This window comes from Syngnathus acus, chromosome 14, assembly GCF_901709675.1.
Source record: "Syngnathus acus chromosome 14, fSynAcu1.2, whole genome shotgun sequence".
NCBI classification, from domain to species: domain Eukaryota; kingdom Metazoa; phylum Chordata; class Actinopteri; order Syngnathiformes; family Syngnathidae; genus Syngnathus; species Syngnathus acus.
The window spans coordinates 448845-462876 of record NC_051099.1 but is presented as its reverse complement, the minus strand read 5'-3'; the positions used below and the strand labels follow the sequence as shown (position 1 = coordinate 462876).

Below are 14032 nucleotides of genomic sequence, written 5' to 3'. Positions count from 1 at the left end.
CTTCCAGTGCGTGTGTGTGTGTTTTTTTTTTATACTGGAAAAGTGAAGATGCGTGTGCAGTGAGATGCAAACGTCACTAGGAGGCGCTGTGCCCAAGGCAAATAAGACGTCCCCTTCGTTAGGTTTGAAGAGGGATGGATGGATGGATGTTAAGGTTAGCGTTGAAAAAGGAACGTATCAATATATATCGCTTCGGGTTTTAAACTAGGGTTAAGGTTTGGTTTAAGTTTATGCTTAGTGTTACTGGTTAAGGTTAGGTTGAATGTAGGGGTAGCATTAGTGGGAATTTTTATGAAGAAAAATAGCACTAATATTAATTACAGCATCCCACTTATAAAAGCACAATAATGACAACGTCATTAAAAAAGGTGATTTTTCTTTGCAGCTTTTTTTTTTTAAACTTTTATTTGAGTCCTACTCTTTCCTCCCATGAGTCACTCCCAAAAAATTCATTGCCACCATCCCGAGCAAGCTGCTTTTAATGCAGTGCCCCGCCATGCCGTTTGACTGATAGGCGGGACGGGACACGTTTGGACAAATGCTGCCGCTGAGTGACAGTGCATTTCACAGCCTCTCACCTGGAATGCACTTGCAACATCCTACTTCCTCCCCATACGTATTACATTCAGCATGGGGAAAAGTCCAACTTCCTGTTCCAAGTTGATGAAGCCATCCAGGAAATAGACCCTCCCCCATGAGCTTATCTGAATAATGGTTGTGGATTCCTTTGCGCATTGACTCTGTATGCTTGACATCCTGCTATGTGAACCACTACTCTCTCTACCAATTGAACAGTTGAATGTCATTTTGCTATTAAACGGAAAAAGGCGCGCTATGTGGTAACTTGAGTACATTTAACGTCAAAATGGACCTGGACAGGTTCCTCACCACTGAGAATCAAAGTCATCTTTGGGAACCACTGCACCAACCAGTGGCCCAGCTCAATACAAGGTCATGTTGAAAATGGACCTGTATGACTAAAGAAAGCATTGCAGGCGCTATTGCAGAATCACGCTAACAGGCCCAAACAAGCGTTTGACGGTGAAAGCTTAGCAAAAAACAAAAAAAACAAATGAATCATTTCCCCCCGGGAACGAAGATCACAGAACATCGCAGAAAAATATACCTACGTATATAGCTACACAAACATTGACTTGCTTGCCCTGTAATGTTTTTCAAAAACCGCGGCGACTAAATATTCAAACCTCCCCCCATACAAAATCTAAAAGAAAAATCGAGAAAAACGATGCATTTGTTTGTTTCGCCTCATACGTAATCCAGGTTAAGTGCATGTATTGATGCATGAGCGCAATACAAAAGGGAGCCAGCCTCCTTTGCACAAACCTGCTCAGCACATTACAACAACATAATATGGCAAGAAATGATGAGGGCGTTGTCCTCGCGTGACCACGACGACCAGGTAAATCTCGCTCGAAAGACATGAGCACAACCAGTCCAATTATTTCTGAGCGACTCCACCCTGTCTGTGTCTTTTTCCTTCATATTCTCATGACTATTCTCACGATGACGATTCTCATCATCTGTTGCTCTTTTGTGTCATCAGCTAAGGAACGACGTGTTTGACTTTCACCAATTTCCCAATCCATTCAACAAAATATGTATTGACGCTTTCTCTTCTTTGTGGATAGCATTTCAAGTTGACGTGCCCCCAAAACAAACCTCACTGTCACTTTCCAACTAAAACCACATTTTGTATTGAAAAACAGAATTTCTTATAGTCTTGTTATTGCTGGATGAATTCATCGGAACTTTCGATCAACTTTGCACTTTTTTGATGGACTTTTCTATGAAAATAAAGCAAAGGGGGTTCGTGTTAACCCAACTCATTTACAATTCTTTGCTCCCATAGAGCTTTCCCTTTTCTTTTCTTTTTTAAACCTCATGAAAATAACTTTACACGATGGACTCACCTGCTGTGTAGATCAACAATAGGCTAACACAGATCGAGCAAGTTCAGATGATCAGAAGACTGCTAGCAGTGAGTTGACAATGTGTCTGTCACAATATGTTAAGGTTAGCTGCTTAATTGTATTTGAGTTGCCGCCTCACACTTTGTCAGACTGACTGAGTGCTTGTGTCGTTCGTTGTTGGACTCACCGGACGAGCTGCTGCGCTGCTGCGCTGCTGAGCTGCTGTCTGTCGGCTGAGCTTTGGAAGAAGAACCGAGGTCGTCAAACGCGCCAGCCCGTTAACTCGTCTTCATGTGCTGAGACCTCCTTCGCACAATATTTCATCTTTTTCTTCGCGTTGTTCTGAGGCGACCCTTCAAGGCGTTTTAGAAAGTCAAGTTATACTTGTGATGCTAATTGGCGCCGAAAACAGGCAAAGCAGGTGCGCCCTTTCTTCTTCGTTGGTGTCACTAATGTTCTTCTTCGCGTGGGCGGGCGGGCGCTTTGGGGAAAAAAAAAAAAAGGTCAACAAATGGATATACTCTAAGCTTGTATAGCGATCGTCCTTCAATACAAACGAATTTGATCAAATTACATTAAAGTGACATTTGTTTTTGTTAAATCTTTAACTGTTTAAACTGCTCTTTTTTTACACCGGTTTTGACCCAAATGAGCAAAAGGCAAGTCACACGTTGTCATTTTTTTTATTATTTCATTGTAATTTTTTTTTTAACTAAAAAAAGGCAAAAGCCTTTTTTTTGACAAACATTCCGATTCAATCCTGATGCAAAGTCGTAAAAACCCCAAAACTATTTACAGAAAGAAATGAATAATTCAAGACACTTTTTGTCATTTATGTACACATTGCGTTCAGAGAACTTGAATCCTTACAAAAGCATGAAAAAGTCATTTTAGCATTGAAATAAGACAATTTTACTGCAGTGCTCTCGTGTGTCGATGATGGAGGCCTACAAAGTATATTTAAAAAAAAACATTTTTTTTAATGACTGAACAAAAAATGGCACCAAAAATATTTGATTACATACATTGGTTGCCATGGAAGGACCCGGCACAAACAGCAGCCAATGACTGAGCCCTGTGACCTCCAAAACAGGCAAAACCAGTCCATGACTAAGTCCAATTTGGTTTCATTTTTCTTTTGACGCACTTCAGATAAATTTAAACTCATATTAACAAAATATGGGGGGGGAAATGATTTCTTTGCATATGCACAATAGCTCTATAAACATTATTTACACGAGAGCAGGGGCGGGGCATTCACCTGTCCCACAGAAAGTTTGGGAATTTGTCAAAGAGAATTAGCTGAGACGGAATATAAAAAACTGCCACAAAAGGTAACTTGAAAATGACTTTACAATGTACACAAAGGCAAAGAAAGCAAACTTCTTGGCAGAGCAGATCAGGCAAAGGTTTTTGTTTTGTAGTTTAAGTTAATGATGCAAGTCAGAGATGTTTGCGCTCTGCTCTGCATGTTTTTTTGTTTGACCAGATTTTGCAAAAGATGTTTTGTGATTAGGAAAAAGCGTGCCTTTTTTCCGATTTGTCCGCACCGCTTCCTGCAGCGGCTCTGGTTGAGGCGTTCTCAATTCTGGTGGCGCTTCATGTGCAGGGCCAGGTGGTCCGAACGTGAGAAGCAGCGGCTGCACGCCACGCATTTGAAGGGTTTGGCGCCCGTGTGTTTGCGGTAGTGTCGGGTCAGCTCGTCAGAACGGGCGAAGCGCCAGTCGCAGTTGGCCCACGTGCAGCGGTACGGCTTCTCGCCTGACAACCACAACATGACGCCGTACGGCTCAGTCAAAAAAAAGACAAAAGCAGCAAAAACAAACGAAATATATGGCATAAATGTTCAATGTAAAGGTGTTTTGGCTGGGAGTATGAAAAATAGTGGCAAAAAATGACACCCAGCAGGCAAATTCAACATTTGAAGACCAGGAAATGAATAGGTTTGTTCCCTTATTAATAATAGGGGGAAAAAACTTGAAAAGGTGAAACATAATGAGCTCAATCCAACCAGACGTTTCATGAACCACACCCAAACGTTTGACATTTGAAATGTGCCAGCTAATCATCAACAAAGACTGAGTTCAGAAAAAAAGAAAAGACGTTGAATGGGCTCCTATGCAAACATACCACAAGAAACACAAAAGATTAAAAAGCAGGAAGAGAGAAAAGATATCAACCGAAAAGATGATAAGAAAATGAGATATTCATTCAGTTAGTCAAGCTTTTCTACTTTGGAGCGGTGAGCAAATAGGCTGACTTTTCAGGATGTCACAGTTGATCCAAAAAAAGGAGCAACCTCACAAAATGACATCAATAAACAGCAGATGAGCTGAAACAACTTCCTAGAATATGAACACTATCAAAACACTTGATAAACCTTTGAAATCCACAAAATCGCTCCACACATCTAGTCAGTTTCTACCATTACCAGCAAACATGCTAATTCAAAAATAAATAAATCAATCAAACCAGTATATCTAAATATCAACCAGCAAACTCGCCAGCTTCACCAAATCAAATTTGATCCAATTCATACCAATCCATATTTGTGGCAAAATAAGCTAGCAAACTAGCTAACTTTCCAAAGTGCGATCTATTGTGGGTTTTCCTTGGCCGAGAAGCTAATCCTCCTATCGGCGAGTCTTTTTGGCCGTTTGGGTCATCAAGCGCTCATTACCGACACCGATTAGATTAGCGCCCAACTATTGACCAATCAATCGTGACACGGGCAAGTCGTTAACGGCGACGGGACGAGTCCAAAGGGCAGGCAGCAGGTGACCACAATAAACTGGCACGAGCGTCAATTTACAAACGTTTCCCCCCCCAAAATTCTCCAGGCTCCTATTGGAACTATACGATACAATAGAGTACAATGTTTGTATGGTCAAAGAGCCCCGCAGGTGTGTGTGTGTGTGCGCGCTCGCTTGACATAGATTACGATCCTCCGTAAATTGGCAGCTGAAATCCGACTCGAGCTGGATAAACACTCTCGGCTGGTGTCGTTTTCAGAACAAGCTGAGGGAAAAGGTCAGCTGTCTTTGAGGAGGTCATTAGTGTATGATTTATATGTCCAGAGATGAAAAACTAGCGTGACTTGTCCCAAAAAACACAATCAAAGAAAGGCCACATTAAGTAAGCTGTAGCCAATACATTCAAATCACACTGATAGTTTTTAATAATTGTGCGGCCGGCCCAAATTTGCCTATGCCAAGCGAATGGCCCTGATTCTTTTTTCATCATCCAACTTCACCGTGTACGTCGAAGTAGCACTCCAAAGTGTCATTAATAAGCATTGAGTGCTCAACTGTTTGTGCAGCTGGCAAATTAGAAACCTGAAACACGCTAATGTAGCATGTCTGCGCATAGAAGCGCCTTCGAAATGGTCCCGTCAAACACCACAAAACAAAACACGGCAAAAGTGCATCCATCACTCGCTCGTGCACACAAAAGGCTTTTTGTGTCCTTTGACGTTTCTCTTCCAATAGGAGGATTGAAAAAGTGCAACGCCATGATGTCATCCACTTTGCGCTCCATCCGGGCTCTTTCATTCCTAAGTCTTGTATCACAATAGTCATTATTTTACAACTCCCTGCACATGCTTTTACTGAGGCAAAGAGTAAACACTTAAAAGGCGTTCCAGGACGCCCGTAAAGTCTTTATCAGCTCACCTAGTGTTTGGAAAGAGGGCTGGCTGGCTGGCTGGCTGGCTGGTTGAGCGTGGGTGGAGGGGTATAGGTGAGGGTCCGGACACACAAGTTCACGCTCAAGGTTGGGGCTCCGTACACATATGTGGGACGGGCCAATTGATATGATAACACATTTGTGAATGACTTGCTTTATTACTGCCACAAAGTCCATCAAGAGTTCGAATCAGTTGTTCACATTCACGAAAACAACAAGACAAGTACATTGCTCAGCTTGGGCTAAAGACCCGAGCGGGGATTTCCAACTCAGATCCTCTGGACTCTGGGCCAGACTCGCAAAAGTCTTCATTGATCCTGGGTAACACCCTGGACTTGTTGCCAATCAATCTTTGGGCATTTGATTTTTTGGCAAGAGAAGCGGGGTAACACCCTGAAGGATATGGCCGATTTAGTCATGCCTGTTTTTTGGACGGCATTGAAGGAATGGGGTCGAAATACAAAAAGTCCTGCATGACCACCGATTTGAACACAGAACCTCGAAACTGCGAGGCAGCCGCTTTGGCCACATGCCGCACTGTACCGCCATAGAAAGCGCCAATGAAAATATCGCAGCACAAACATCGACGACAGCCTCCGAGTTTCTTCTCTTGCTCCATTTAGCCGTAAAGACCTTGCCGTTCCACATACTTGACTCGTGAGTCACCGCCATCGACCGAACAGAACAAAACAAGACGGAACAAGTTCAATTTTGCAAGTGAAACCTGCTAATGAGACGCTCTGACCACACTCGGGCCCTTTAGCTGAGCTAGCTAGCTAGCTAGCAGCTATTCTATCGAGCTATGGATTTTCAATACATAGCTAAAGATCTAAATGTGAACTACTTTGCTAGATTGTGTAACTACTTTGTAGGTACAGCTCATGATTCAGATCGCTAGCGTTGTTACCTCCGGCTACGTTTTCGTTTTTGTGTTTAACTTTCTCACTGCTGTTGTTCACGGCGCCAACTTTCCCACGGGACCCGTTTGTGTTATCTATTTATGACATTTACACTCTTTCAATGTCACGCTTTTGAGTGTATCGCCATCTGACAAAAAAAAACTAACACGAAAAAAAAAGAAACCAGGGTGGTTTCACCTTACAAGGTCTATATCGAAACCGGCCTTGCATTCGAATGCGTATGGCGACGACAACTATGCCCCTCAATCTTCTTCTGAAAAGGTCTAAAAAAGCAGGAGTAACCGGTTTTGGCCTTGGCTATTCCACATTTCCCTTTCCTCCCATCCACGCCCCCTTTCTGCTTTTTCTTTCTTGCCGGGCAGGTTTGGACATGTAACGAGGCGAGAGAAAAAGTGAATTCTTTTGCTGTTACCCCAGGATATTAGCACACTTGCTTACAGCCTTATTAGCTGTATTTTGGATGTATTCATTTTTAGTCTTACCCGTGTGCGTCCTCTGGTGTGCCTTCAGATGTGAGCTCTTTGTGTAAACTTTTGTGCAGCCTGCAAAATGGGAACAACAAAAATCATAATGTGAGTCAAGCTGATGGTGGAAAAAGAAAAAAAAAAAACAAGTTGAGCATCTTGGTGAAACGACAACAAAAGTAATTGGCACCTCGGATGAGAAATTTGCATATAAGCGTTTCACCCTGTTTCAAAAGGGTACGCCGTGTAAAAGGAACACATTGTGCTTGAAATGTGTGCCAAGGAGGAAAAAGGTACTTAGCGGAGGTGAACGGGCGAGCTATTGTCTTCAGAAAAATGTTTTATCGCGTCAATTAAATCTGTCATCGAGTACCATGACTTTCCATTAATAGCTGGTTAACGCTTTAGGTTGTTTCAAGGGTACTTCACTAGATATGGAGATGCAAGGAAAGTCGCTAATTTGCTATCTAGAGAATCTTCAAAATAATGCTGATGAACCGCCAAGGTTCGATTTTCCATGAAAAAGCCGGATTAGCGACACAGAGTGAGTGCGCTAACTCGCTTTCAAAGGTTAGCTTGGAAGCGGTTAAAGACCTGGATAGTCGCAGAAGTGAATCCTCCTCTTCTCCAGCTCCGGGTTGTTCCGCCGGTTGTATTTGGGCCCCGTGAGGACACCCTGGCCGTGCGTCATCAGCATGGCGTGATGAGACAACCCCGTGACTTTTGTCCCAGCCACCAGATGCTGTTGGTACGGAGGCGGCGGCTGGCTGGCCAAGCTCAGCAGCTCGGCCTGAGCCTCGGGGCTGCCCGGCTGCGAGTTTGGGGGCGAGGGTGGCAGGCTGTGGGGGCCCGCGTGTTGCTGGGTGGATGTCTGGTAATAAGCGTGGTGGGCCCCCAGCTGGTGCTCAGCCAACAGGTAGCCGCCGGCGTTGCCCAGGTTGAGCATGGTCCGACAACCGGACGCCGAGGGTGCCGAGTGAGACAGAGTCATGGTGAGGTCTGCTGTGCTGTTGACAGGCATGTGGTAAACCTGCGGCTGGGGGGCCGGGGGTCCTATGTGAAGCTCCGTGTCCAAACTCTGCTGCTGCTGCTGCTGCTGCTGCTGCTGCTGCTGCTGCTGCTGGGACCCGCCGGAAAGGGTGACGCCTCCGGTGTTCAGGTCCGGCTTGATAAAAACACCGTTGACCACGGGCGGCACGTTGAACACCGAAGTGAAGTCCGGCAGGGCCTGGGTGCCGGCGGAGGAGCAGGGCACCTCCAGTCCGGGCTCTGTCTTGATCTGCGTCGTTGCCAGGCTCTTGCAGTTGTGGCGGTAGAGACCCGTGCGTAGGTGAGAAGAGCTGGGGAGGATGACGTTGATGTTGAAGCTGTAGGGAGCGCCGCCGGGCTTGTCCTCGGAGAAGTACTCGTCCACCACCGAGGCGCTCTCCCGCCGGTACTTCTTGTCGCTCAGGTCGATGGCGGGACTCAAGAGCGAGCTGGTGATCTGCGGGAGGTATTTGTCCATCTCCAACTGGACCTGGAAGGACAAGTCGCCGCCGACAATAAGAAGGAGAAATCCGTGGACCGGGTGGCTAAGTGGAAGCCTGAGGCTACAAAATCATGACCACTCACTCACTCACCCACTCACCCACTCACCCACTCTGTCAGTGATTTGAATGGAGAACCATCGCAGCCAGGTTCCCTCCCGCCTTATAAAGCACCAAGCTTTGATCTGAACAAAGTTGCGGCGGGTGAGCTAAGGATCAACTGTTAGATGGGCCGGAAGTACGGAAACTCCCCTTCTCGTCCAATAAAGTCAAAAAGGGAGCTGATAAGAGACTCTTACTGTTTTGTTATCATCGGACGCCAGGATTCATAGCGGGATCAGTCAAGCGCCTTCTCCAATTATTAACCAACCGACTGACTGTTGATGCCTGGAGACATTGTTCAAACCTGAGCGAGAAGGGTTTGGATTTCTTGCGCTTGTACTGTACTTTGTTTATCCAAAACATTGTTAACTGTGCAGCATCTGCTGCGATGCAGACTTTGTGCCGGTCTGGTCTGGTCTGGTGTGGTGTGGTGTGGTGTGGTGTGGTGAAGAAGGAGCTGAGCCTAAAGGCAAAGCTCTCGATTAACCGGTCGATCTACGTTGGAATTGTTATGCCATAAACGTTAGCTAAAAATGCTAATCATCTGTGTGTTAGCACTAACGCGACCAGCAAAGCATTTTCCCATCTGTTTGTCGGCAGTCAATTGTTTCAAATGATGTTAGCTCAGCAGGTTATGTCTACTATGACTAGATATCAGATGCAAGAGATGAGTAAGCAGACATTTTTCAAGCATCATGAGAGTGAGAAAATGTTTCTTCCGATGTCTTGGTCAGATTAGCTTCCTGGTAAATGGCTCATCTTCATTCCAAAGGTTTTTTTTGGGGGGGCTTTTGTTCTTATTTGTCAGCCCTTCTTCTTTGTGTCTATTTTGACTTGACAGAGTTTACGTTTCACTACATGGCTTGCATGCCTCCCTTCCTCCGGCCTTTGTTTTTTGGCTTGTCTGAGTGCGTTGGCTTCCACCGACACACCCGTGTGGAGAGGATTTTTCATTTGTTGTTTGTCTAGCATGTGCGTTACAGGATTCATGTTTTGCTTCTTACGCCAGCGACTATGGATTAAGAGCTATTCAAACAGAGGAAAACACCTTCTATTTCTTTCATTAAAACCATGTCCTGTCTGGTCTTGTTCAATGCCTGATCCCAACTTTATGTCAGCATCAAAACCTTTGAGACTGCGCTGATATTTTATGACGCAGTGAGCGATAACAAGGCTTGTTTTGAATTACTATTATTCTCCATCGCTTCCTCGCATTCCGATTGAACTCCAAAATGAACATGACTCAAGCTACCAGGAAACTGCTTTGCTAACATGGAAAACATTGACTTGGCTATTATTTTTAAGACCTCCTGATGGAGCAAGCGATAAGTCGTGCTGGGAAAAACAAGTGAGTTTCACTTTCTTGTAGTATTGGCGTTCAAATCCAAAATGAAAGTGGGAAAAGCATCCATCAAAAAAAAGATCATTTGTGAGCTTTGGACGAATATATTTGAATTGGATTTTAAATGATTCGTACCCTAGCACAGAATTGTGTGATTTGGTAATATTGGATGAGCTCTTGAGCCACCTTCCAAGATGCGTTAGGCGAACATGCTAATAATATGAGATGCTCGACGCTTAGCCATTAGCTTCAGCCCTGAACCTAGCAAAGTACTCAAACATAAAAGAATGTTAGCATAACCACACTGCGCTAAACTTGAGAGCCATTATCCTCAGTTAGCTAAAGATGCTAATCGGCGACTAGAAATATTCTACGATTCACCCTGAAACTGTTGAGCGACAAATCGAGATCAACTGAATTGCTTGGATTTTTTTCCCCTCGCACACTTGATGCTCTCAATCTTTTATCACCCAAAGACTAAGCAAGAACAATGGCCACAATCCTTTTCAAGGATGCCAGAGTGTGACGGATTTCTGCATCGCTGCTTTGCGTACACGCAAATACTCCTCGCATGTTGTCGAGGAAGAAGAAAGAGCGGCACAATGACAAAAGAAATGTTTCCCCTCCAAACATAGTTACGCCGTATCTGAATATTGATCTGCAGGGGATCATTAGGCGTGACCGTCAGGTTACTGTGTAACCGGCGCCGTCGTCTTACGGCCGCTGATAGAACGGCTAAAGAATCCCGTGAGTGCTTTCATATGGGTTACTCATTCTGCGGTTATGGCTGGCAGGACACGAAAGACTTTCCCGCCGTGAAGGAACATCTTCATCAAAGCAACATTAGGCTACTGCAATGTGGCGCTGAGCCCTTTCTGAGGTAGTCACGCAATAGCTCGTGTTTGACTTCAACGTCAAAGACAAACAAACTGCACGAAACAAATGTACGGGACTAGATTCAAAAAAGCCAGGCAGGCACGCTGAAAATCCCGTGTCAAAAAGATCACTCTGAGACGCAAATAGAAGAACCGTGCGGCCAAGCAAAAGCAAGCACATAACAGGTAAACCTGTATGATGCCCCCCCCCCCCCCTCCACACACACACACACACACACACACATTCCCCCCCCGTACTTGACTTTCTCATGGCGGTGGGCCTTTGACGGCGGTGCCTCCCTCGAGGCTTATGGAGATGCGGGCCCTGCTCAGACAGGTCGGACCACATACTGCTGTCACGACACTGACTAGACGCTCACTTCAAACGACAAAAAAAAGGAAAAGAAATGACAAAAAAAAAAAAAAAAAGGTCTGGAAACGATCAAATGGAGATAGCACAAAAAAAAGACCAGCGCAAGTTTACAGTTAGCCTTTACAGTTTAAGTGGTGTGCAACGTGAGGTAAGTGGGTCATGGAATGACCCACAGGAGCTTTTAAAATGATCCGCTGTGCAAATTCTACTTTTGAACATTTTGAACAGAACAATTAAACCACAAATGTATGATTTTCTTGTCCAAAACATGTATGATAATAAGGACTGATGTCTTTTAGCAAAGCTATGCAGCTCTAAGCATCTTTTACAACCATTTGCTTCGGCATCTTCTTGCTGACGTATTTTTGTGACAATCAACGTCTTCTACCACAATGGCCGCATTTTGAAAACAATGAATGTCAATGTCTTTTACAACACTTAGAATCCACTTTTTTATGGAAATGACCATCAACTTCATTTGACCGTAATTCATGCCTACAATTTGCCTCGTCACGTCTAATGACAATCAGCGTTGTGACCTCTGACTTCGCATCTCTGCCTGTTTGATGCCAATTCAACTTCTTTTAACCACAGTTACCATCTACACATTTGACGACATCTTTTCAGAAGAAATGTCGTCATCATCTATAGCAATTTGTCATGTCTTTTGATGCCAAATTGCATTTTAGTGACAAGCATCAAGGTCTTTTTCCGCCAATGAGTGTCTTCAATTGGCCGTCAAAAGGTTTCTGCGAGTCCTGGCTGGCAGCAGAAGCTTCCTTCCCCCTGCCTGTCTGCAGTATTAGCAAGCTACTAGACACCAACAAAGCGCAACTTTCACGCGCGGTGCAGACGGACGGACGGCCGGACGGCCGGACGGGATCTCCACATCATTCCTGCCTGGCTAATTCAACTCGCCAATCATGACATCACATGACTAACGCACGATGTTCCATGAGAATGAATACATGCGGGAGGGAGGGAGGGAGTTCGGCTCTCTTTAAACGTTCGCTTTTTGTCTATTCCCAACACGTAATAGTAGAGATTCTCTTTATAAGACGTCAAGCAGGACTTTAACCCGCGCAGGTGAGCGCGCGTATGTGACAAGAGCGCGCGCGCGCACACACACACACACACACACACACACACACACACACACACACACACACACACAGACTGAGCCCTCGAGGAGCAGGAGCTCCGCTTCACATCGACGGGTCGGCGGAGACTCTCACCCCGGGCTTAACGTCTTCAAACACGGATGAGTCCTCGGCACCGTCCGCTGCTCCGGACATCCTCACCGGCTTTAGCTGCGTGAAAACCACCCGCTCGTCGCTCCCCTGCGGCGTATTCATGACCGGCCCTACACTCGCTGCCATTTCAAAAGGTTCACTTAAGGTGAAATTCTTGTTTTAGAAACACATGTATTGTTTTTTTGGGGGGGTATATTTACCGCAGCAGCTGAAAGAAGCGACACAGTAAGTCCAGCAAAGTCTTCCGCGCTCTTCTTACCTGTGTGATCTTTTACCTGAGCTCAAGTAGAGATTCCAACTACCAATCAGATGAGGGCACGAGGCTAGCTGGCCAATCGCCTGCGAGGAGGGCGGGACACAACACCTGAGCGTGAGCAGGAAGCGAGGCGCAAGCCTCATGTCATCAACACGAATAAATCATATTTTCACTTTTCTCATTCGTTGAGTCTGCACAGTGAAAGAAACAGCACATTACTTGTATGTGTATATTGCTTATGTTGGTTGACTACAAACAAAAGAACGGTGTTCAATGCAGAATAAATGAGTGAAAAGAAATAGAGAGTAGCTTTTTGACAATAGTACAAGTTATACATTGAATAATAATAATAAGGAACGTTGACTTTCTCGTTCCCACTCTGCTTGGCATGTAAAGATCACATGGAAAAAAATCGACACTGCTCTTGAAGTCATTAACAGTAATAACACTGGGAGGTTCCCTTTGCCCTTTTCATTTTCATTTAATTGCTGTCAAATGACATAATTGCACAATGGTTTGGAATGAAAAAAGAAGTTCAGTCGATTTACGTCAGCAAGAAACAAGACGATGGGTTCTAGTTAACATTTGTGGCTAAAAACTAGCATTGCCCAATTGAGCTTTTCCCACAGGTCTGAACGGTGTCGAGATTTCCAGGCAAAAAGGGACTAAATAGACATTTCTTCTGTCTCCATCGAAGCGCCAACATCAAAAGAGCCATGAGATGAGAACCGGAATAGTCTGATTCCTCCCTCCCTAATGGCGACCTTTTCTTAATGGGGATCCATCAAAACACATGGGCAGGCTAACGCCCTTTATTGAGTTTGGGGACACAAATAGCAACCAGGCAACACCATTGTGTTAGCAGTTTGGTTAATGAGCAAACATTTATTCATTTTCCAGATAGTTTTGGTCGATTCTACCGGGCGCAATGACAGTAGGTTGGTGAAGCTCGTTAGCCAACATGCTAATGGCAGCCCAATCCTTGGATAAAGCTACGCGGTTGGCAACCTGAAAGCTGAAATGACGGCACGCTGTCGTTTGTGCATTAGCCAAATATTATGCTACCAACGTGAAGCCGAGCTACTATCCGTGGATAAAGCCCGTGGTCAGGTCATCCACATAGACGTGTGAAATGAAAAATAGCTTACTAAAACGTTATTATGTTACAAATACTACTGCCTAGTTGTAAATCACAGTATTAAATAACATGTCAGTGGGTGTGTTGAAGACAAGCGGCGCAATTGGTTGCCCGGCCTCATATTGACCCAGGGCGGAAACGGTGAACAGTTTGCGATTGTTCTCA

General features: G+C 44.9%; 1 protein-coding gene and 1 long non-coding RNA gene across 2 annotated transcripts; both read right to left on the bottom strand.

Moving 5' to 3' along the window:
* Nucleotides 1-2819: 2819 nt before the first annotated feature.
* klf5l (Kruppel-like factor 5 like) lies at nucleotides 2820-12944 on the bottom strand. The gene is made up of 4 exons (XM_037269469.1): nucleotides 12456-12944; nucleotides 7594-8518; nucleotides 7018-7077; nucleotides 2820-3692 (listed from the first exon to the last, which is right to left on the bottom strand). The coding sequence occupies exons 1-4, from the start codon at nucleotides 12597-12599 to the stop codon at nucleotides 3514-3516; spliced, it is 1308 nt and encodes a 435-aa protein (XP_037125364.1). The 5' UTR covers nucleotides 12600-12944; the 3' UTR covers nucleotides 2820-3513.
* On the bottom strand, nucleotides 9448-11856 carry LOC119133527. Its single transcript, XR_005100153.1, has 2 exons — nucleotides 9555-11856; nucleotides 9448-9505 (listed from the first exon to the last, which is right to left on the bottom strand). It is a non-coding gene; the product is annotated as an uncharacterized LOC119133527 (long non-coding RNA).
* Nucleotides 12945-14032: the final 1088 nt, after the last annotated feature.

Coding starts and splice junctions, on each gene's coding strand:
- klf5l (XM_037269469.1), bottom strand. CDS start 12,599: ATGGCAGCGAGTGTAGGGCCGGTCATGAATACGCCGCAGGGGAGCGAC. Junction 8,519..12,455: donor TTGAAGACGTTAAGCCCGGG/GTGAGAGTCTCC, acceptor TTGTCCTTCCAG/GTCCAGTTGGAGATGGACAA. Junction 7,078..7,593: donor TCACTTCTGCGACTATCCAG/GTCTTTAACCGC, acceptor CCCATTTTGCAG/GCTGCACAAAAGTTTACACA.